At 43.2% G+C, this 24,908-nt stretch overlaps 1 protein-coding gene across 2 annotated transcripts in view; it reads right to left on the bottom strand.

Moving 5' to 3' along the window:
- Nucleotides 1–902: 902 nt before the first annotated feature.
- The window catches only part of GRM8 (glutamate metabotropic receptor 8), a 1,218,499-nt gene continuing 1,194,493 nt past the window's right edge, over nt 903–24,908 (bottom strand). For both annotated transcript variants that reach the window (XM_056573767.1, XM_056573766.1), the window contains exon 11: nt 903–1,448. In XM_056573767.1, coding sequence (XP_056429742.1) covers nt 1,399–1,448 — 50 coding nt within the window. In that variant the 3' untranslated portion in view covers nt 903–1,398. The remainder of the gene's footprint in view (nt 1,449–24,908) is intronic.

Below are 24,908 nucleotides of genomic sequence, written 5' to 3'. Positions count from 1 at the left end.
TTGCTGATCAATGAGTCACTCATACAGCCTGGCTTAGCAAGGCTGTATCATTGGATCAACGATCACACTGTGTAATGCTATGCTATAGGCATAGCATTATACAGTGAATACAATCTAATGATTGCATATGAAAGTCCCCTTTGGGACTCTACAATTGTATAAAACCCCTTCCCCTAATAAAAACAATTAAAATCACCCATATTTTTCCATTTTAAGAAAAAACTATAAAATAAATAAAATTAATAACCATATTTGGTATCACTGTGTGTGTAATTGTCCAAACTATTAAATGTAATGTTTATGGTCCTTCACATTAAATGGCAAAAATGTAAAAAAAAAAAAATACCAAGCACCAGCTTTTTGGTCTCATCACATCAGAAAATTAAAATGCTAAAAAAAGGATTAAAAGATACTGATAAACCTACAGATCAAGGCATAAAAATTAACCCTCATACATCTTAATATACAGAAAAATGATAGGGGTCAGTATAGGGAAATTTTAAACATATCTATTTTTTTTAATACATTTAACAAACTAAGAGTTTTTTTTTAAGTAGTACAATATTAGTAAAGCATGTAACCATGGGTATCATTCTCATCATATTGATCCAAAAAATAAAGAAAACACGTCAGTTTTATCATTAAGTTCACTGTGTAAAAAAGAACCCCCCCCCCAAAAAAAAAAAAAAGTTTCAAAATTGTGGTTTTCTCATGAGTTTCTCTACACAAATAATATTTTTTTGGTTACACCATACATTGTATGCTAAAATGAAAGGTGTCATTAAAAATAACAAATGGTCATGCAAAAAAAAAAAAAAAAAAACCTCATATGGTATGCCTCATAGACATATTATAGGTGTGCAGTCTTTTGATATTATATTACCCAGACATCATAAATACAAAGCAATATCAAAGTCTCGCCATTTGCAAAACATTCCTTTATTATTAGAAATATCTTTTGTATAAAAAATGTGCATGCGTAAACCATTGCAGTTATTGAACACAACCCAGGGCTTCATGTCAGTCAGCCAATACAATGCACAAACTCATCTCCTATACAGATAGAACAATATAGGACAGGAATGAAAGTTCTCACAAATCACAAAAAGTACTTACAATTATGGTGTAACATATGACAGACTTTTTTTTTTTTCATAAAATGCAATTTCATCTGTGAACAATAGCACTGACTTATCTTTTCTTGTGCACAGTAATATTATCTGTTCATGTGCTTTCAATTTTTTTATATGTTAACACTTTCATTTGAAAAATAAATTCAGGCATTTTCCATAAATTTTCTCTTTTATGATTACTTTTTCGGTTCAGATAGCTACACTGTAAAACAGTTGATCCATCCCAGAATTTGGATTTCGGTATCCGCTGGCAATTCTATGTAACTCAGGTGGCGTGATTGCTGTAGCTGACATATGTGGTCTTTGTAGAAGACGCTATAAAAGAACAGAGATACCAATACATTAAAATAAGGTATTATCCAACATTGCATTACGGCTACTAAATTGACCTTTTCTAAGTAGTGATGATCTCTTTACACGTATTAATGGTGTGGCAATTGGTAATAGATTTTCCACATTCTATTTGTGAGTACTTCTTTACATCCCCTTATTTTTGTTGAGCAGACAAATTAATTCTTGTTAATTCTGCAATTACTGTAGATGAATTCCCCACTCAACCTTACATTGCATTCAATAATTAAATAGCTCATTTAGCCTGCGGAGAGATTTCCATTTCCTGCTTCCCCAGCTTGTTTCTGTAGTGCACGTGATGTAGTGAAACACTTAAAAGGTTTTTAAAAAGTAATATGGCTAATTCATTTTAAAATAAAAGGAAAGACATATGTATCATTTGGTGTACAAGAAAAAAGTATGGTAGTCAGTTCAAAACCACATAAAGCAGAACAACACTCTAACTATATAACAAAATTCCAAGTGTGGATCACGATTATTCTGCTGAGCACGGGTAAGTATTTAAGGTTGCCTAAGGACATTCTTCCTTGCCTGGACTACAAGATCAATTAAAGGTTCTATAATTTTTTTTTTAAATTGGGACTTATTTGAAAAAACTGTTAACTCCTGTTTACAGCCAATTGGGAGTTCAATAATATGTAGCCCTCAACCACTAATAGACTGACTATGGCTATTATGTTAGTGATTGTTGTCTTGCTTTGTCTCCTATAGGAAAAACTACACAAAAAAAACAAAAAATAAAAAATAACATCAAAAACCCTGATCAAGTGAATATCATTGATAATCTCATTGATTTAAAATATAGGACATCTTTAAGAGGTGAGATATATAATATAGCAAATAAACAATCAGTTCTTAAAGGAAATCTGTCACCAGTGTCCCCTGCACTAACCTGTCGGTACCGACAGGTAAGGCAGGTGGCACTGATGACAACTGTACTTACCTTGTCCTGTTCCATGCCGGGGATCTGGGGCATGGGCGGATATTAGTGGGTCCCGTAGCAACGGCAAAGTCACTAAGTTCTGCCTGTGCCCCAAGCCGGGCCCAGAGTTGAAGCTTAACAGAAAAGATTACCAAAGATCCCCTGCCCGGAACGGTACCGACAGGTTAGTGCAGGTGACAGATTTCATTTAAAGGTGATGGGATGAAAACAGGAAAAAGGGGCATAAGACAGATCTGAATGACTTTGTATTGGGGATAATTGCTTGGTTCTTGGGGTTTGTTCCTAATATGCTGCTGAAAAAATGTGATAAAGAGTTGACTTGGCCTATAAATTCTACAAATCTTAATATGATCATGCATCTGTGGTATATGCTGGAAGAACCAATCCATGGAGGTTCCAGCTTCCATAATTTTTGCGTAAGACCTAAAGTATCTGCTGCTACGTCTTTGTTCCAGATATCTAAAGTGAGTTGGGGAAATTCTTTTGATTGTTGAGTGTCTAAAATGCTGACTGCATTTTATTATTTTGTGTTCTTTGCTATTCCTGCACACTTAGGTTGGTAAATGTAGGCCTCTCTTCATGTATGACCCTATCCAGATTTGAAAAGCAGAGTCATTTGCACCTCTTCCTTTAGTTGGTTGTGCTAGAAATGCCCCTTTTTATTAGTAGATTAGTTGGGAAAACAAACCTCTTTAGCCATCCCACTTTGAACATGTCTAAAAAGTGTTACCCAAGAAATGTGCAATAATATTAAATGACATGTACCTGACATTTCTGCTATTTATTATATCTGGACTTTCAAGTGGTCGTCTAGGAAAATTAACATTGACTGTAAAAAAATGCTATGGCACAAAGGTTTTAACTAGTGTTGCTCGAGAATATTCGCAATGCGAATTTTATTCGCGAATATCGCATATTCGTGAATTTGCGAATATTCACGAATATAGCACTATATATTCGCAGTTATGAATATTCTTTTTTTTTTTTTTTCACAGAACACATCACAGTGATCATCCCTCTCTGCTTCCAGCTTGTGTGGTGTAAAGAAGGCTCTAATATTACTGTGTGAGACTGGCGTACAAATTTTCGCATATGCGAATTTGCGCATATGCAAATTTGTTGTATATGCTAATTTTCGCATATGCGAATTTTCGCATATGCAAAATTAAAACGCGAATATTACGAATAGCGAATATATGACGAATATACGTCCATATATTCGGGAAATACCGCAAATTCGAATATGGCCTATGCTGCTCAACACTAGTTTTAACAGCTGTGTAAAAACTGTCATATTATTGCATTCCTAAAAGCCTTAAACATCTGGCAACCACATAGGATTTTGGTAAAATAAATTACACTATATTCATCTATTAATACTGCATCTGGATCTGCTGCTCTGTTTCTCCCCACCGAGCTTTGTTGACATGGCGGCAGCTAATGAGATACCTGTGTACCACGGATGAATCACTGGCCTCAGAGGGACATGCGTTAAGATCACTAAAGACTGGCTTCAGCGGTGACATGGAAATCACTTACTGACATGGATATTACATCATCACTGCATCCATGTATTCAAATACAGGTGGCGAGGAACTCAATGTCAATGCTGGACATGGTGATGAGCATAGCTTCCTTTTTATTTTAACACATTCCTAAGTAGTCAGACAACACTTCCAATTTTTTGTTTACAAAGCAAATAAAATAAAAACAACAATAAAAAATCAGGTAAAAAGCTACCCATAGTCCTTAAAGCGGTACTCCGCCCCTAGACATGTTATACTCTATCCAAAGGATAGATGCATCATCATTAGTGATGAGCAGCATATGCCATATTCCAATTCGCAATATTTCATGAATGTATGGACGAATATTCGCCCTATATTTGCGAAATTCACATACTGTATTTGATATATTCGCATATGTACCGTATATACTCGAGTATAAGCCGACCCGAATATAAGCCGAGGCCCATAATTTCACCCCAAAAACCCAGGAAAAGTTATTGACTCGACTATAAGCCTAGGGTGGGAAATACATCATCCCCCCTGTCATCATCCAGACCCCTGTCATCATCCCCCCTTCATCATTACCCTGTCATCATCCCCCCCTTCATCATTACCTTGTCATCATCCCCGCCTTCATCATTACCCTGTCATCATCCCCCCTTCATCTTCCCCCCTTCATCATTACCCTGTCATCACCCCCCTTTCATCATTACCCTGTCATCATCCCCTCTTCATCATCCCCCCTTCATCATTACCCTGTCATCATCCCCCCTTTATCATTACCCTGTCATCATCCCCCCTTCATCATTACCCTGTCATCATCCCCCCTTCATCATTACCCTGTCATCATCCCCTCTTCATCATCCCCCCTTCATCATTACCCTGTCATCATCCCCCCTTCATCATTACCCTGTCATCACCCCCCCTTCATCATTACCCTGTCATCATCCCCTCTTCATCATCCCCCCCTTCATCATTACCCTGTCATCATCCCCCCTTCATCATTACCCTGTCATCATCCCCCCTTCATCATTACCCTGTCATCATCAACCCTTCATCATCCCCCCTTCATCATTACCCTGTCATCACCCCCCCTTCATTATCCCCCCCTTTATCATTACCCTGTCATCATCCCCCTTTCATCATCCCCCCCTTCATCATCCCCCCGTCATCATCCCCCCCTTCATTATTACCCTGTCATCATCCCACACCACCCCCTTCATCATCACCGCTTGTCAATGTTTGATTTAACAGTGGTCTTCAACCTGCGGACCTCCAGATGTTGTCCGGGCCGATGGCTGTCCGGGCATGCTGGGAGTTTTAGTTTTGAAACATCTGGAGGTCCGCAGGTTGAAGACCACTGCCCGGGCCTTCGTCATCATCCAGCCCCCCCATCCCCCCTTTAGTTTTGTACTCACCTCCACTCGGCGGGATGTTTAGGTGAGCTGGTCCAGGTCATCTGTGCTGCAGGGACCGTCCGGTGGGGAGGGATAGTCGTTCCGGGCTGTCCATCTTCACCGGCCTGTTCATCTTCACGGGCCTCTTCTCCGCGCTTCGCGCCCGGAATAATGACGTTGCCTTGACGACGACGCACAGGGACGCAACGTCCTTGTGTGTCGTCGTCAAAGCAACGTCATTATTCCGGGGCCGGGCCCGAGACGCGGAGAAGAGGCCCACCCGGTGAAGATGGACAGCCCGGAACGACTATCCCTCCCCACCGGACGGTCCTGCAGCAAAGATGGCCCGGACCAGCTCACCCGAACGTCCCGCCGAGCGGAGGTGAGTACAAAACTAAAGGGGGATGGGGGGGGGCTGTATGATAACGAATGCCCGGGCAGTGGTCTTCAACTTGCGGACCTCCAGATGTTTCAAAATACAACTCCCAGCATGCCCGGACAGCCGATGGCTGTACGGGCATGCTGGGAGTTGTAGTTTTGAAACATCTGGAGGTCCGCAGGTTGAAGACCACTGAGGGCGGAGAGTTCTCTCGAGTATAAGCCGAGGGGGGGTGTTTTCAGCACAAAAAATTATACTTGAGTATATACGGTATATTCATGCGGATAACTATCTACCTATCTATCTCTATTATCTATCTATCTATCCATTTATCTATCTATCTCCTAATATTCTTTAATGACGATATTCGCGAATATGAGCATATTCTCATATTTGTGAAAATTTGCTCTCCAGTCTAATACAGTAAATAGTATAGGAGCCTTCTTTAGACCAAAAGCTAGAAGCAGGGAAGGATGAGATCACTGTGATGTGTTCTGTGGTAAAAAAAAAAAAATGGAATATTTGTAATTGTGAATATTCGCTATATTCGCCATATTCACAAATATGCGAAATTTGCAATAAATATTCGAATTGCGAATATTCGCTCTCAACACTGATCATCATCCCATTCAAGCGTAAGGGATGAGACCCCTGCGTACAGATGATTGGAGGGGATCCCAGGAGTCGTGCCCCTGTCAATCTACTATTGTCGACCTATCATGAGGGTAGATCATCAGTTTTAAAAAGCTGCATAACCCCTTTAAGTATCAAGCAGCACCATGCAATGCAATACGTAATGCATCCATTGTCACAGGCTTTATCATGCTTGAGAAAGCATAGACATATTTGTCCCTACCGAAACATCAGAGCAGATTGAAGGTTAATAAACAACTTTCTATTTTTATTAATGTTTATTTATTTATTTATTTATTTTTTTTTTGGGGGGGGGGGGGGGGGTTATTTATACGGCTCATGGAGAAATTAGGTATTGTAATTGGCCAGCAAGGAATCAATACAATAAATGAGGTTTAATGCTAATTTCCTTTGCTGTTGAATGCATTCAGCTCCCTGACAGATCTTTCCTACAGCAAAAGTTAATTGAGGGCTTCTCTCTCTACTACAATGTAGCTGTGTGTAAACCTCTATACCTGGAAGGACTTCAAGTATAGTGCAAAGTTATTGATCTGACTATTGACTATATTTTGCATTTCCTCTCTCTTATTTTATGATTGAAAGAATAATAATGTTTCTGTAATATAAGGTTTAGTATTGCCAGTGTGGGGAGGGTGTAATGATGGCAGATGTTGTTACCCTAGGGGCAAATGGTATTAACCCCTTGTATTCGTGACACCAGGGTGTGGTTTAACCTCTTCCCCACCCGAAGGTATACCGCTGGATCCTGGGCTAGGCACGGGGCAAATAATGATTCCGGCGCCAAGTTAAGGAACAACTGCAGCTTTACTGAGGTAGACAGGTATAATAGTCTTGACAGCTCAGTTAAGCCCAAGGAGGTGACCAGTGACTTCAGAGACATTAGGCCTCACGGGGACTTATAATGGATTTGGACAATTTGCTGCAGGCCCAAGCTGGCTTGATACAGACTGATCTTGACTGACTTCACTAGACTGACTTCACAGACTTCACCCCGTATTAAGCTTACCAGGTTTTGACATTCACCTGTGAGGTAGCGGATTTGTGGAAGCGTGACTGCGTGGTAGGCTTTAGGCCTCCTCAGGACACCAGACACTCTCTCAGGACTTAACTTCACTGCACTCAGTACTCAAGAGAGTGAACTAGCTCCTCCCAGGGTTTATATGGGGGAGACTCTGGAGCGGTCCCATAGGTCACCTTGTAAGTCACATGATCACTGGTACCTTCCTTGGTTACAATATATGACAACAGTATTTAAAGGCACATAACAATATATACACATTACATTGGATAACATTGGCACTTAGTACTGTTTATGTAACATAGAGGATCACTGAAATAGGGGTCACTGAAATAGAGTCGGTGAAATAGTGGGCCGGCCCCAACAAACTCCCCCTCTTAACAACAGCTGTCCTTGGCACCCAGTCCTGGAGGGCGGACGAATATGAAGTGGCCACTGAGGCCTGGTAGCAACAATAGAGACAGTTCCTGGGGCATTTTAATCAATGTCCTTCACAGGGCTGACGAACTGAGGAAAGAGTCCATGAGGCATTGCAATTAACATCCTTACATGCTCCATTTTGTTTTTAGGGTTTTGAGAACTGGGACAATGAGATGAAAACATAATACTTGGTTCTGATCGGGCTGCCTGAGGCTCTCTACCCGGATGCCTTTGCTAATGGGACCCTTCTGCTTTAGGTACTTCTCCCCATAACATTGACTAGTAAATACACATTTTCTGACAACACATGAGAATGTTACCAATATACACGGTAGCTCTGTCACTGTACGTGTTACTTATCCCTCCAGGAGAACTCTCTGGCAACAAGAGAACCCTGTACACGATGGACAGGAAAATCATAGACATTAGACATTAACCACTTAGGGACCCAGGGCGTACAAGTATGCCCTGACGCCCTGGTACTTAAGGACCCAGGGCGTACCTGTACGGCCGTGGGAATTTTGTTCCCTGCCACGCGCCGGGCGGGGACCAGACCAGGTTGACTGCTGATATCTACCAGCAGGCATCCCATGCAGGGGGGTCTTGAGACCCCCCCATGTCGGTGATTGCCGCAAATCGCCGGTCAATTCAGACCATAGATTTGCGGCAATTCCGGGTCAATCGGGTCTCTGGTGACCCGGTGACCCAGAAAAAAAGAGTGAATGAGGCTGTCCAAGACAGCCCTTTCACCCTTACCCAGCAGGAGTAAGGTGGCTCGGGTGCCACCTCACGATCACATGATCGTAGCGACCGATCAATCACTGCCCTGCTAAGTGGTGATCGGGGTAGTGATTGGGGTGGCAATCAGGGCCAGTGGGGGTCTCTTACCTCTCCCTGGTCCGGCGGGGGTCCCCTCAGAAGCAGCAGCGGCGGCAGTCCCGGCGGCAGGATACAGCAGGAGGTGAGGCCTGTTCACCTCCTGCTGTTGCTTTGCAACAACTCTCAGCATGCACAGCCAAAGGGCATGCTGGGAATTGTAGTTTTGCAACAGCTGTAGTTCCAACTACAAAAAGTGTGCATCCAGCTGTTGCATAACTACAACTCCCAACATGCACAGACTACCAAAGGGCATGCTGGGAGTTGTAGCAGTGTGGCTTCAGCTGTTGCAAAACTACAACTCCCAGCATGCACTAAAAGACTGTACATGCTGGAAGTTCTAGTTTTGCAACAGCTGGAGGCACACTGGTTGCACAACACTGAGTTAAGTAACAAACTCTGTGTTGCGCAACCAATGTGCCTCCAGCTGTTGGACAACTACAACTCCCAGCATGCATGCTGGAAGTTGTAGTTTTACAACAGCTGGAGGTTTGCCCCCCCTTCCTCCCATTTTAATGAACAGGGTACATTCACGTGGGAGGGTGTTTACAGCGAGTTTTTTTAGGCAAATTTGAGATGCAGCTAATTTTCTGCCGCAGCTCAAACTCCCAGCAAGAAACTCCCTGTAAACCCACGCCCATGTGAATGTACCCTAAAAACACTACAATACACAAAATAAAAAGTAAAACACTACATATACACACCCAGCAATAAAAAAAAAAAAAAAAAAAAAAAAAAAAACATCTTGTTCGGCATTGTTTCCAAAACGGAGCCTCCAGCTGTTGAAAAACAACAACTCCCAGTATTGCCGGACAGCCACTGACTGTCAAGGCTTGCAACAGCTGGAGGCACCCTGTTTGGGAAACACTGCTGTAGGGTATTTTGGTGGCGGATGCAAATCCCCAAAATAGGCCTCAAATGCGCATGACGCTCTCTCGCTTTGGAGTCCTGTCGTATTTCAAGTCAGCAGTTTAGTGCCACAAATTTTAGGGGGCTTTTTCTCCTTTTACCCCTTATGAAAAGGTAAAGTTGGGGTCTAAGCCAGCATGTTAGTGTAAAAAAAAAAAATCGCCCCATACTTTTAATTTTCACAAACTGTAAAAGGAAAAAATGACCCCCAAAATTTATAATGCAATTTCTCCTGAGTATGTAAATACCCCATATGTGGGTGTAAAATGATCTGCGGGTGCACAACATGGCTCAGAAGTGAGACCGCACCATGTACATTTGAGGTCTAATTCTAAGCTTGCCAACTCTAATGTAACTGTGACCTCATATGCCATTTGTTTTGTGTTCATAAGCAATTTGTATACCTTATGGCAACAAAGGCTCTGTGTGAATAATTAAAATTTGGCACAGAGAAACATTATGGCCTAAATTATTGTTATTTAAAGGAGTACTCCAGTATTGGAAAACTTATCCCCTATCCTAGGGATAGGGGATAAGTTTCAGTTATGGGGAACCGACCGCTGGGAACCCCCGCCAAGCTCCCGTACGGGGCACCGGCAGTTAGCGGGAAGGGGCGTGCAAACTGCACAAAGTGGCAGTTGACACGCCCCCTCAATACAACATTATGGGAGAGCCGCAGTGCTGCTTGTGCCATAACGTTGTTTTGAGGGGGAGTCCGGCCGCCGCTCCGTGCGGTGGTTGGCACGCCCCCTTTCCGCGAACTGCTGACCTGCGCTATGTGACCAGAGAGCCATGGCCCTGTACAGGATATTCCGGGGGTCCCAGTGGACTATTCTTAGGATAGGGGAAAAGTTTTCCAAAACTGGAGATCTCCTTTAATAATGCTGCTCAATCTGTTCCTTATTAAGTGAACTGGCATACACATGATGCTGTGTATACCTGACCCGATAAACTAATAAAAATGTAGTTTGTGAAGTGACACCATTTATTTTTAATTCTATATTTTCCCAAAAAAGTTCAATACAATCTCAAAATTACAGCTAAGGATTTTTTAAGCCTAGTACTGAGCATCAGGAAAAAGAATAGGTTATTTTTTTCTTTATCTAGGCCCTGTGTATGTCTGGAATTTCGGGCCATATAAGGGTTAATTCATATATTAATTGCATAGTGTAGCCTGTGTGCATTTTTTTTCTTTAAAGAAAAGATGATGAGATCTCTCTATATTGCTTTTGAACACACAAAGCAGCATGAATGACATAATAGAGCAGTACTTAGCAATGTAAACTTTGCATAAAGTACTGAGGTGCTTTATGAGGTGAGTTATAACAGCTTTGAGGAGTTTCTCTATATTTTTTGCCTCTGTCCTGCTATACAGTCCACCCCCTCCCCCTCTGATAGATTTATATGGATGGCAGGTATTCTAATTCTTCAGTGACCTGATCCATCATAAGAGAGATTCTTTTGCAGTTTTTGAATAATAAGTTCAGGGAAAATGAGGAAAGGAGAATGTTCAGTCTTTGGTAAAATTAGCAAAATATTATTTTTTTAAATGTAACCCAATAAAGAGAAATAAACAATTATGCAAAAAGCGAATATATAAGTTGCAGAAACCAAGTGACTGAAGATATTATCCATCCAAAAAACACTTATGTTTCCCTTGGATGGGTTAGTTTAATTATGAATTACATCAATCTACTTTCCAAGAAAGAAAAAGATTCAAGACATAACTTTACTGAGTTATATTATTACTTCTTTGAAAAATATATGACTCTCAAAGGTTTTCCTTTAGCAATACATTTAAACTTACACTATATAATGCAATACATTTTACTTTAATGTGTGCTACTATATGTATATGGAGTCACATGTTGGTAGCAAACCTTCCTGTACGATAAAAGTCTAATCATCGTTTACCTTAAACTTGATACCTCTATGAAAACTCCCTTTTACTCCCCAAAACTCCCCAAGCATTATATAGATAATAGTTTCTGACCGTAAGCCACTCTGAAATTCCGTAGTGTGAACCTGACCTCATTCCGATGCAGCAGTGTCCCATTGCTGGCAATGGGATTCTGCTGCACAGTGCACACTACAGAATTTTAGTGGCGGATATCCTGCCGCCGAAATTCTGCCACCAATGGTCTTGTCCATTCTTTTGTGGAATACACTCCTGATTCAGATGGCATTGGCCACACTTGGGAGATCCTAAGTCTGAACCCAGTTAAACCTGTCAGGAGACTAAGCTCTGTGGTCACTAAGACTAGAAGAGATGTCATTTTATTGACAGATGTAGGACATTCCACTAAAAAAATCTGTACAAATGTTTACAAGCACCTTGTATCTGTCCTAAGTCACATGTTGCTTACCACAGTATTAACAGATGTTAGACTTTCATTGCTCTAAAAGTTTTTAAACTGTTAATAATGTAAATTATTGTTAAAACCATAGCATATATATTGTTAGGATTAGTCGATTGTATATAAGTTTTCACTATCTACGCATAATTTCAGATTAAAACTTAATTTATGTCTTCAAAGCATTCCTTGATGATTTGAATAATAAAATATTTATAAAATAAATACATTGCCTAGAACAACATACAGTTGTGTAGGATGGATTGTTGCTGCAGTCCTACGTTATTATCTTTTTCATTTTGTTTTTTGAATTGTGTATATTTACAGTGCAAACAGTGTAAGATTTTATTGTGTGTGGCTATATATTTTACAGATTGCAAAAGACTCAATAACGCTATATATACATAACAATTAATAAGATAACACATTCAACAGGGAAATCAGTAATCTGCACACAATTGATTTTTTGTGCTACTGGAAGCTGTAAAAATGGCAAAAGTTACAACTAGATGAACATTACAGTGTCACGTGTTGTAAATCTAAAAGCTTCCGCTATAAAAACATACCCTTGATGAGCTCATATATACATATTTAATTAGATCTATATCCTTCCTAGAATGTCACACGTTGCTCATAAGCTTAAGATAGCATATTTTTGAGTGGGGAACATCTGTTTCATCAATTATACATTATTATAGCTTAAAAACACATGGCATTATTCACTACACAGAGGAGAGCAGCAAGTTTGATATACAGAACACTGCTGAAATAAGATATATATTGTTATGTGAACAATTCAATATGTAAAATAATGAGCTTTGTGACGCTATACAAATATCTTATCTGTAATGCTTATTTGGAGCCAAGCACATGAAGTAAACATTTGATGAAAACTGCCAGAATCAAAAGTGTATATCTGAGAATAGAAAAACCAAATCTCATTAGGCATCAGCAGATGTGCCCTGTATGTGGTAAAACAAGGCGCAAGGCTTTTCCTTACACCAGGATTTATAGACATTTATTTGAAGAGGCTGTATCTAGGCTCTAAACCTTGTAATTGTAATGTCCGTTTATTTGTTTTTGTATTTTTCTGTTTAGGTGTGCATTCACACACTAGTTTGTTCAGAGCAGTTTTCTATTCTACCTGGATGGGGAATAGTTAATGCTCTGAATGAATGAGAACTCTGTGGATGGGCAAGTAGGCAGGAAGAGATGTTTTAGGGTCAGTTTAGGGCTCACTCTCCCTGTCCCCCCCCAGTCGGTCATGACGGTACTACTGTAGATTCTATGTAAAGTTTTCTAAAATTAGGAACATATATTAGTTATTAATTAAAAGACCTACCTGCAGAGCAGTATATATATATATATATATATATATATATATATAGACTCTGTACATACAGTGGGTTCAACATATAGAAATTAATTCAATCTAAGGAAATGTTCACACACACTTCCAATTAAGGGGAACACAGTCAGTATGTTTTTTATTTATTTATTGATTTATTTATCTATAAACTGCTAGGGATCAAAATATGATGCAATAGGTATCATTTTATAATGAACTGTATAAGCTATGTTTGTGCAAAACATCTGGTAAAAATTCAGAATTTTAACATATAGCATTAACATTTAACATTTAAATCTAGCAGTAACAGTCGACCTTGCAAAAGAGGTCTGCAGATTATCATTACCACTTTTGGGGTTTTCAATGATGATGGACATATTTAGGCAATTATTCTAGCTTTAAGGAAGGCAAGGCATGTTTATATGTAAATACGCTGTAGATGCATTGCTCCAATTCTGGGGAAGAAGTATCCATTTGCATTACATGAAGTGTTTTGGTTTTTCTTCTGCAGTGCCCCATTTAAGCATTTTTATAATTTAAATAATAATAATAGTATTTAAATTATATTTTCAAACAAAACAGACAAAGCAGCGTTCGTGTATCTCCGGCTGTCCTATAGAGAAACATGAAGAGACATGATGGCCACCGCTATGTGCTGTGGTGGACAGTAATCCGTTCACGGAGAGAGCTGAGGTGCCGGGCTGGAGATTGCAGAGGGGTTCCAGCGGTCGGATCCCCCTCGATCAGACACTTATCCCCTATCCTGTGAATTATTATGTTTGGAACAGACAATAAAGCTGTCTGGGAGAAGCATCCAACCTTTACATCAACATTTACCCAACAGGTAATTTTTGCGCTTTACAAAAAAGTGATAGAGAAAAAGTAAAAGTGACATAGAGAAAGAATGTTCACCTCACCTGTTAACTACTTTCCAAAACTACTGCTGTTTCTAAGTTCCTGGCATAAGTTCCTCCATGACATTCACTGTGTATAAGACATTATAGCCAATCATTGGCCTCAGTGGTCACTTGTTGATACATGTGTCTGCTCAGACCAGTGAATGGCTGTAGTGCCAATTTCCTCCTGGATCTTTAATCATGCCCAGAAAACCCTGGCCAGGCTGCCTACAAAAAATGTGTTTATATATATATATATATATATATATATATATACACACACACACACACACACATATATACACACACATACCTAATTTGGTAACACTTTAGCATCCAGTATCACTGCTCCCAGTCTCTGCAGTGTTCAGAACTCATCCCAAATGAATCCCAGGGTATATTATAATACACAACGTCCTTCAGGGAAAAACCCCTAGGGATAAAGCCCTTTCGTTTGGGACTCACTAAAATATAACTTTTATTGTGTCATTTAAAATATAGAAATTATAGAAAACACAAACATGAGTTAAAATTATCAATGTCCCTTCATATTAAAATTGTACTCAAGATTACTATCTCTCCCAGTCTTTGCAGCACTCCACTTCCTGTTGCTGGGGTCCAATGTTAGTGCCACCCCTCCAGTCATTGGCTGAGACAGGATACTGCAGCACCTAAAGATTGGCTGATCTGCAGTGTTATATGGCAACCCCAGTACCCAGTAAAATTCACTTACTGGTGCTGGGACCCAATATATCCCATTGCCACTCAGCCAATCACTGGCCCCACTAGTGTTCAACCGACACGTTGACATATTGGGCCCCAGCAACAGAAGGGGGAATGCAGAGGAGACCGGAAGCAGTAATATCAGAAGCTACAGGGACCAAGGGAGTTAAGTACAGTTTTTTTTTTTTTTTTTAAACAGGCAACCTTTCAGGAAAAAAAATTGCGAGACAACTCCTAAAGGGGTTATTCAAGATTAGAAAAACAGAGTTAATTTCTTCCAAAAACAGCACAACCCCCTTTCTGCAGGTTGTGTGTGATATAACCATTTGGCTCGATTCACTTAAATGGAACAGAGCTGCAATACCACACAAAGCCTGATGACAGGGGTGGTGCAGTTTTTGAAAGAAATTAGCTCTATTTTCCTATTCCTGCATAACCCCTTTAAGGGATACCTGATTATTCATGCATTGATATAAAACAAATTCTCATAAAGCAAACTAAAACTATGTGATGCTATTAGCTTAAATCTGGAATTTAAATTATTTTAAAAATATTGCTAAAAATGTGTAATAGTGGACCATTTCCTAATTAGGTGGAATTGGAATTTACATATGAATTGACACTGTACACCTATGATCTTTCTGTTTTGCCTTTATGTGAGCACTGTAGTCATTTTCAGGTATTTTCTTTTTTTTAATGTAGCATCAGCATCATGGATGTCACGATTTGGCTGGCTGGAGGTGGATCCTCTGTGCCCGAGAGGGATTGGCGTGGACCGTGTCGGTGTACCGGTTCTAAGTTGCTACTGGTATTCACCAGAGCCCGCCGCAAAGCGGGATGGTCTTGCAGCGGCGGTAGCAACCAGGTCGTATCCACCGGCAACGGCTCAACCTCTCTGACTGCTGAGATAGCACGGTACAAGGGAGTAGACAAGAGCAAGGTCGGACGTAGCAGAAGGTCAGGGCAGGCAGCAAGGATTGTAGTCAGGGGCAACGGCAGGAGGTTGGAACACAGGCTAGGAACACACAAGTAAACGCTTTCACTGGCACAATGGCAACAAGATCCGGCGAGGGAGTGCAGGGGAAGTGAGGTATAAGTAGGGAGTGCACAGGTGAAGATACTGATTAGGCCTGCTGCGCCAATCAGTGGCGCAGTGGTCCTTTAAATCCCGCATCGCGAATCACATCCCGGCTGGGAGCAATATCGCAGCGCACCCGGTCGGCAGGTCTGACCGGGGCGCTGTGAATAAGAGAACGCTGCGAGCGCTCCGGGGAGGAGCGGGGACTCGGAGCACTCGGCGTAACAGTACCCCCCCCCTTGGGTCTCCCCCTCTTCTTGGAGCCTGAGAACCTGAGGATAAGACTTTTGTCCAGGATGTTGTCCTCAGGTTCCCAAGATCTCTCCTCTGGGCCGCAATTCTCCCAGTCAACCAAAAAGAATTTTTTACCTCTGACCGTCTTGGATGCTAGAATCTCCTTCACCGAAAAGATGTCAGATGAACCGGAAACTGGAGTGGGAGAAACAACTTTTGGAGAGAAGCGGTTAAGGATGAGTGGTTTAAGGAGAGAGACATGGAAGGCATTGGGAATACGGAGAGAAGGAGGAAGAAGAAGTTTGTAAGAGACAGGGTTGATCTGGCACTTGACTTTGAAAGGACCAAGATAACGTGGTCCCAGTTTATAACTGGGGACACGAAAGCGGACATACTTAGCGGAGAGCCATACCTTGTCTCCGGGGGCAAAAATGGGGGGAATTCTTCTTTTTTTATCAGCATATTTTTTCATCCGGGATGAAGCCTGTAAAAGAGAATTTTGAGTTTCTTTCCATATGGTGGAGAGGTCTCGAGTCACTTCATCAACAGCGGGCAAACCAGAGGGCATGGGAGTGGGGAGGGGGGGAAGAGGGTGACTGACGTACACCACGAAGAATGGGGATTTAGCAGAGGATTCGGAGACTCTGAAATTGTACGAGAATTCGGCCCATGGTAGAAGATCTGCCCAGTCATCCTGACGGGAGGAAATAAAAAGTCGCAAATAGTCACTCAGGACCTGATTAATTCTTTCTACTTGCCCATTGGATTGGGGATGATAAGAAGAAGAGAAGTTTAATTTGATCTTGAGCTGCTTACAGAGGGCCCTCCAGAATTTAGACACAAATTGAACGCCTCTATCCGAGACGATATGCGTGGGCAACCCGTGAAGGCGAAAAATGTGTATAAAAAATTGCTTCGCCAACTGAGGCGCCGAAGGAAGGCCTGGAAGAGGGATAAAATGTGCCATCTTGGAGAATCGATCAACGACCACCCAAACAACTGTGTTGCCATGGGATAAAGGCAAGTCAGTAATAAAGTCCATACCAATCTGTGACCAAGGTTGTTCAGGAACAGGCAGAGGATGAAGGAGACCAGCAGGCTTCTGGCGAGGGGTCTTATCCCGGGCACACACAGTACAAGCCCGCACGAAATCAACAACATCAGTCTCCAGAGTAGGCCACCAATAGAATCGAGAGATGAGTTGGATGGATTTTTTGATGCCAGCATGACCTGCGAGGTGGGAGGAGTGTCCCCACTTGAGAATCCCGAGGCACTGGCGTGGAGAAACGAAGGTCTTCCCTGGAGGAGTTTGTCTGATGGAAGCTGGAGAAGTGGAGATCAGACAGTCCAGAGGAATGATGTGTTGCGGAGAGGCTTCCACTTCAGAGGCATCTGAAGAACGAGAGAGGGCATCGGCCCTAATGTTCTTGTCAGCAGGGCGAAAATGAATTTCAAAGTTAAAACGGGCAAAGAACAACGACCACCTAGCCTGGCGAGGGTTCAGCCGTTGGGCAGACTGGAGATAAGAGAGATTCTTGTGGTCAGTGTATATAATAACTGGATATTTGGATCCCTTCAGCAGGTGCCTCCATTCCTCAAGCGACAATTTTATGGCCAGCAATTCTCGATCACCAATGGAGTAGTTTTTTTCCGCCGGAGAGAAGGTCCTAGAAAAAAAACAAGAAGTAACAGCATGCCCGGAAGAATTTTTTTGTAGAAGAACTGCTCCAGCTCCCACCGAGGAGGCGTCTACCTCCAATAAGAAGGGTTTAGATGGGTCAGGTCTGGAGAGTACGGGAGCAGAAGAAAAGGCAGCCTTGAGATGTTTAAATGCGTCTTCCGCTTGAGGAGACCAGGACTTAGGATTGGCGTCTTTCTTGGTTAGAGCCACGATAGGAGCCACAATAGTGGAAAAGTGTGGAATAAATTGTCTGTAATAATTAGCGAACCCCAAAAAACGCTGGATAGCACGGAGTCCGGAGGGGCGTGGCCAATCCAATACGGCAGATAGTTTATCTGGGTCCATTTGTAGTCCCTGGCCAGAGACTAAGTATCCTAGGAAAGGAAGAGACTGACATTCAAAGAGACATTTTTCCATTTTGGCATATAATTGATTGTCCCGAAGTCTCTGAAGAACCATGCGGACATGCTGGCGGTGTTCTTCTAGGTTAGCAGAAAAAATCAGAATATCGTCTAGGTAAACCACAACACAGGTATATAGAAGATCACGAAAAATTTCATTTACAAAGTCTTGGAAGACGGCAGGGGCGTTGCAAAGGCCAAAGGGCATAACCAGATATTCAAAGTGTCCATCTCTGGTGTTAAATGCAGTCTTCCATTCGTCCCCCTCCCTGATGCGGATGAGATTGTAAGCACCTCCAGCTTGGTAAAGATGTGGGCGCCTCGTAGGCGGTAAAAGAGTTTCGAGATAAGAGGTAGGGGGTAGCGTTTTTTTACAGTGATTTTATTAAGTCCGCGGTAATCAATGCAAGGGTGTAGGGAACCGTCTTTTTTGGAAACAAAAAAAAATCCAGCTCCGGCAGGGGAGGAGGACTTGCGGATAAACCCCTTTTTTAAGTTCTCTTGGATGTACTCCGACATGGCTTGAGTTTCCGGAGCAGACAGAGGATAGATTCTGCCCCGGGGTGGAGTAGTACCCGGGAGGAGGTCAATAGGACAGTCATAAGGCCTGTGAGGAGGCAAAGTCTCTGCTTGTTTTTGCAAAAAACATCAGCATAACCAGATAGGCCTTGGGAAGACCAGATACCGGGGGAACCACAGGGTCTTGACTGAGAGTACAGGGAGCCGGTTTAAGACAGTCCTTGTGGCAAGAAGTACCCCAGTTCTTGATTTCCCCTGTGGTCCAATCAATGGTTGGGGAATGGTGTTGAAGCCACGGTAATCCAAGAAGAATTTCTGAAGTGCAGTTAGAGAGGACCAAAAATTCTATTTTTTCGTGATGGGGTCCGATGCACATTAAGAGAGGTTCCGTGCGGTAATGCATGGTACAGTCCAATCTTTCATTATTAACAGAGTTGATGTAGAGGGGTCTGGCGAGACTGGTCACCGGGATGTTGAACCTGTTGATGAGAGAGGCCAAAATAAAATTTCCTGCAGATCTGGAATCCAAGAAGGCCATAGATGAGAAGGAGAAGGTAGAAGAAGAAATCTGCACAGGCACAGTAAGACGTGGAGAAGCAGAGTTCACATCAAGAGCTGTCTCACCTTTGTGCGGAGTCAGCGTGCGTCTTTCCTGGCGAGGAGGAAGGATAGGACAATCCTTCAAGAAATGTTCAGTACCGGCACAGTACAGGCAAAGGTTCTCCATGCGGCGTCGTGTCCTCTCTTGAGGTGTCAAGCGAGACCGGTCAACTTGCATAGCCTCCACGGCGGAAGGCACAGGAACGGGTTGCAGAGGACCAGAGGAGAGAGGAACCGGGGAGAGAAACCGCCTCGTGCGAACAAAGTCCATATCCTGGCGGAGCTCCTGATGCCTTTCGGAAAAACACATGTCAATGCGGGTGGCCAGATGAATAAGTTCATGCAGGTTAGCAGGAATTTCTCGTGCGGCCAGCACATCTTTAATGTTACTGGATAGGCCTTTTTTAAAGGTCGCGCAGAGGGCCTCGTTATTCCAGGACAATTCGGAGGCGAGAGTACGGAATTGGATGGCGTACTCGCCAACAGAAGAATTACCCTGGACCAGGTTCAGCATTGTAGTCTCAGCAGAAGAGGCTCGGGCAGGTTCCTCAAAGACACTTCGAATCTCCGTGAAGAAGGAGTGTATAGAGGCAGTGACAGGATCATTGCGGTCCCAGAGCGGTGTGGCCCATGACAGGGCTTTCCCAGACAGAAGGCTGACTACGAAAGCCACCTTTGACCTTTCAGTTGGAAACTGGTCCGACATCATCTCCAAATGCAGGGAACATTGCGAAAGAAAGCCCCGGCAAAACTTAGAGTCCCCATCAAATTTATCCGGCAAAGATAATCGGAGGCTGGATGCGGCCACTCGCTGCGGAGGAGGTGCAGGAGCTGGCGGAGGAGATGATTGCTGAAGCTGTGGTAGTAGCTGCTGTAGCATCACGGTCAGTTGAGACAGCTGGTGGCCTTGTTGCGCTATCTGTTGCGACTGCTGGGCGACAACTGGCGGCGACAACTGGCCGCGACAACTGGCAGCGGGACCTCAGCGGGATCCATGGCCGGATCTACTGTCGCGATTCGGCTGGCTGGAGGTGGATCCTCTGTGCCAGAGAGGGATTGGCGTGGACCGTGTCGGTGGACCGGTTCTAAGTTGCTACTGGTGTTCACCAGAGCCTGCCGCAAAGCGGGATGGTCTTGCAGCGGCGGTAGCAACCAGGTCGTATCCACCGGCAACGGTTCAACCTCTCTGACTGCTGAGATAGTGCGGTACAAGGGAGTAGACAAGAGCAAGGTCGGACGTAGCAGAAGGTCAGGGCAGGCAGCAAGGATCGTAGTCAGGAGCAACGGCAGGAGGTCTGGAACACAGGCTAGGAACACACAAGGAAACGCTTTCACTGGCACAATGGCAACAAGATCCGGCGAGGGAGTGCAGGGGAAGTGAGGTATAAGTAGGGAGTGCACAGGTGAAGATACTGATTAGGCCTGCTGCGCCAATCAGTGGCGCAGTGGTCCTTTAAATCGCAGAGACCCGGCGCGCGCGCGCCCTAAGGAGCGGGGCCGCGCGCGCCGGGACAATACAGACGGGGAACGGGTCAGGTACGGGAACCGGGATGCGCATCGCGAGCGGGCGCGTCCCGCATCGCAAATCGCATCCCGGCTGGGAGCAATATTGCAGCGCACCCGGTCGGAAGGTCTGACCGGGGCGCTGTGAATAAGAAAACGCTGCGAGCGCTCCGGGGAGGAGCGGGGACCCGGAGCGCTCGGCGTAACAATGGACATTTATACTGTACTATATATTCTCCCCTCAAAACACATTAGTATATATATATATATATATATATATATATATATATATATATATTTCTTTAAGCACTCACAGACAAATATATGTGTATAAATCGAATTTTAAATTGTATAGGAATGTCTACCCTCAGGAATGTTCAGCTTGAGGAGTTTAGAATTCAAATACACAATTTTTCATCATCTGCCAAGTATGAATCATATGAGATCAAAGAGTGTAAACAATTTACAATTTATTAACTGAATAATGACTTTAGATCAGTACTAGGGATGAGCTAATTAAATCTGACGAATCCGAATTTGTTACGAATTTCAGGAAAAGTTTACTAAACTCCAATTAGTGCGGTCCAGGCTCCAGGGCATCTAAAATGGCAGGTCTACATGTCAGGACATCGGGCAAGGAATCCTGGGAAAGTGGGAACAAGGGTAGACGGGATGACCCTGAATCACATGCAGGATGCAGCCTATCAGCAGCAAGTCACCCCTGTGATGTCACAACCTTATATAATCAGCAGCCATATTGTGGCCGGTCACTTCAGCCTTTCACTGCAGAGATAGATAGGGACAGACAGCACAGTGTGTTGCACAGAAAAGATTTTTCCAGCAGTGATTCACTTCCCAGTAACATCAGTGTTCTGTTGGACAGAGAGAGGGACAAAAAGCAGTGTGTGTTTCACAGAAAAGCATTCTTACTCCAGAGATTTACCTCCCAGTCACTGTCTACAGCGTTCTATTACAAAGAGCAGTGTGTTGCACAGAAGAACAATAGCAATTCAACTCAAGCATAAATCCTGCCTAGAAGCACTGATAGGGAAGGGAGTGAGATTGAGAGAGAAAGGGAAATGTTGGGTGTAGTACACAGCGACTGTGTGCTGCAGCACTGGTATGTACTGCTGGTGTTGTACAGAAATACTTTTTTAAGCGTACTGTAGCTCATTTTGCTGCCCTCATAAGTGCATACCACATATATACAACTAAGTGGTGTACTATTTTGTTCCTGTTAAAGTCTCAAGGGCCTAGATACTGTGAAAGGCCAGGCAAAAGTACTCACAGGCTGGTGTTGTACACAAATACTTTTTTAAGCATACTCTAGCGCATTTTTCTGCCCTCATATGTACATATCACATACGTACAACTAAGTGGTTTACTATTTTGTTCCTGTTAAAGACTCAAAGGCCTAGATACTGTGAAAGGCCAGACAAACCTATTTACTGGCTGGTGTTGTACACAAATACTTTTTTAAGCGTACTGTAGCACATTTTTCTGCCCTCATAAGTGAACACCACATACATACATCTAAGTAGCATACTATTTTATTCCTGTTAAAGTCTCAAGGGCCTAGATACTGTAAGAGGCCAGGAAAAAGTACACACCTGCTGCTGTTCTAGACAAATACTGTTAAACGTAGTGGAGCGCATTCTACTGCCCTAATAAGTGCATACCACATACCTAGATCTAAGTGTTGTACCATTTTGTTCCTGATAAAGTCTTAATGGCCTAATTACTGTACAAGGCCAGACAAATACTGTTTTAAGCATAGTTAAGCTTATTGTACTCCCCTCATATACGCACTAAGTATGTCAGGCAGAGAAGTGCCAGGACGTGCACAGAGGAGTGGAAGACACCTAAATTCATCAGTCGGAGGCAGAGTTTGCAGCAGACTGGGGGAAAGTGGCAGCAGGAGTCGCAGCGAGAGGCCTGATCTCCCGGTATCAGGTAGCGGTCGTGTCTTGACCAGCAACCCATCTGCCATCATCGATTGGTTAACACGGTCATCGAATTCATCACAAGTGACATCTGATACCCCCAGTCAAAAGTCAGTGGGTTCCTCAGTTGCAACCCTCAGTTAGCATGGACTGGGAGCAGTCACTGTCCTCCCATTGCCTCTGTCCTTTGCTGTTCCCTCCCCTACAGAAGTATCTTATGCTGTGGGTTCAGCTCCACTATTCAGTGAGGACGATCTAATAGAAGACAGTCAGCAGCTACTGCCCAGCCAAGAAGTGGAGGAGACATACGCCGTGTCCTCCGCTAGGCGGGCAAGTAGTGATGAGGAGAGTGATGTGGAAGGTGGTGTTGCCAGCATTGAGGGTCCTGAAGCAGACACTGTTGAGGAACCTGAGGAGGATATCAGTGACATGCAGACACTTGTTGATGATGATGATGAAGCTGATCGCAATTGGGAGCCGGGTGCAGAAGGTGCTTTCTCATCATCAGGAGAAGAGGGTTGCAGGTTGCCCGTGAGGCAGCAGCTGAGCCAACAAGGTGGTAGCATGGTTGGCAGTCAGCATGGTGGCAGAAGTGGAAATTCTGGAGCCAAATGTGCCCGGGGGAGACCACCTGCTATGTGGCAGCCTACCTTCCCGGGAGGTAGTGGAACAGATGTTCCTGGAGTCTGCGGCACTAGCAGCCAATTAGTGTGGACTGTTGGTTGGAAAATCAGCCATTGGCAGATTTTCCATCAAGCATCCGGAGGAGGTTAACATAGCCACATGCAATCTATGTCGGCAGAAGGTGAATCGTGGTCAGGGTCCCAATGGTGGCACCACAGCCCTGCATCAACAATGTTGCTCGTGAATATTCGCGATGCGAATTTTATTCACGAATATCGCATATTCGTGAATTTGCGAATATTCGCGAATATTGCACTATATATTCGTAATTAAGAATATATATATATTTTTTTCACAGTACACATCACAGTGATCACTCCTCTCTGCTTCCAGCTTGTGTGGTGTAGTGTATTTGTCATATATTCGCTAAATTCGCATATTCGTAATATGCGCGCTTATTTTCGCATATGCGAAAATTCACATATGCGAAAATTCATAAAAAAGTGTTAGAGCCTTCTTACACCACACAAGCGAGCAACACTAGTGTGGTGTAAGAAGGCTCTAATACTACAGTGTGAGACTGGCGTACGAATTTTCGCATATGTGAAAATTTCCATATGCAAATTTTTGTATATGCGAATTTTCGCTTATGTAAATGTATGCATGTGCTAATTTTCGCATATGCAAATTTTAGTTTATGTAAATTTTTGCATATGCGAAATTCTGCATATGCAAAAATAAGCGAGAATATTACGAATATGCAAATTTAGCAAATATATGACGAATATTCGTCCATATATTCGCAAAATATCGCAAATTCGAATATAGCCTATGCTGCTCAACACTACTACCAGAAATCCATCCGTGAAGCCATGTCCAAGAGACAACAGTATGTGCCCACTCATCCAATAGCGCAGAAGCTGAATGTGCTCCTGTCCAAGTTGCTGGTGCTGCAGTCCCTCCTTTTCAAGAGTCCCAAGCCGTCATTTATTTGTGAAGAAGGCAGTACCAGCCCTGCACAATTTTGTGGAAGAGAAGGTGGGACAGTCCTTGCGACTTTCAGTGTGTACTAAAGTGCACCACAGTGTCGACGTCTGGATTTGTAACTATCGTCAGGGACAATGAATGTGGTTCCTGCACAGCCACAACAGCAACCTGGACAGGTCACGCCGCTTCCTCCTCCACGCTTTCAGTCTGTTGGTCCTGTGACAGTGTGCGACTTCGCCTCCTCATCCTCCACTGTGTCCTCAGCCTCCACTGCATGGACAAGTCTCAGTGCCCCTTCAGCATACCATGTGTGCAGGGCACAGCTGTGTCATGCAGTTCTTCCCATGGTTTGCCTTGGTGAATGGAGTCACACTGGGGAGGAGCTGCTAAAAGTAATTTGTAAAGAAATGGGAGCATGGCTTACTCCAT

This window comes from Hyla sarda, chromosome 4, assembly GCF_029499605.1.
Source record: "Hyla sarda isolate aHylSar1 chromosome 4, aHylSar1.hap1, whole genome shotgun sequence".
In the NCBI taxonomy this organism is placed as follows: domain Eukaryota; kingdom Metazoa; phylum Chordata; class Amphibia; order Anura; family Hylidae; genus Hyla; species Hyla sarda.
Note: the sequence above shows the minus strand (reverse complement) of the source record. Positions and strands in the feature narration are given on the sequence as shown.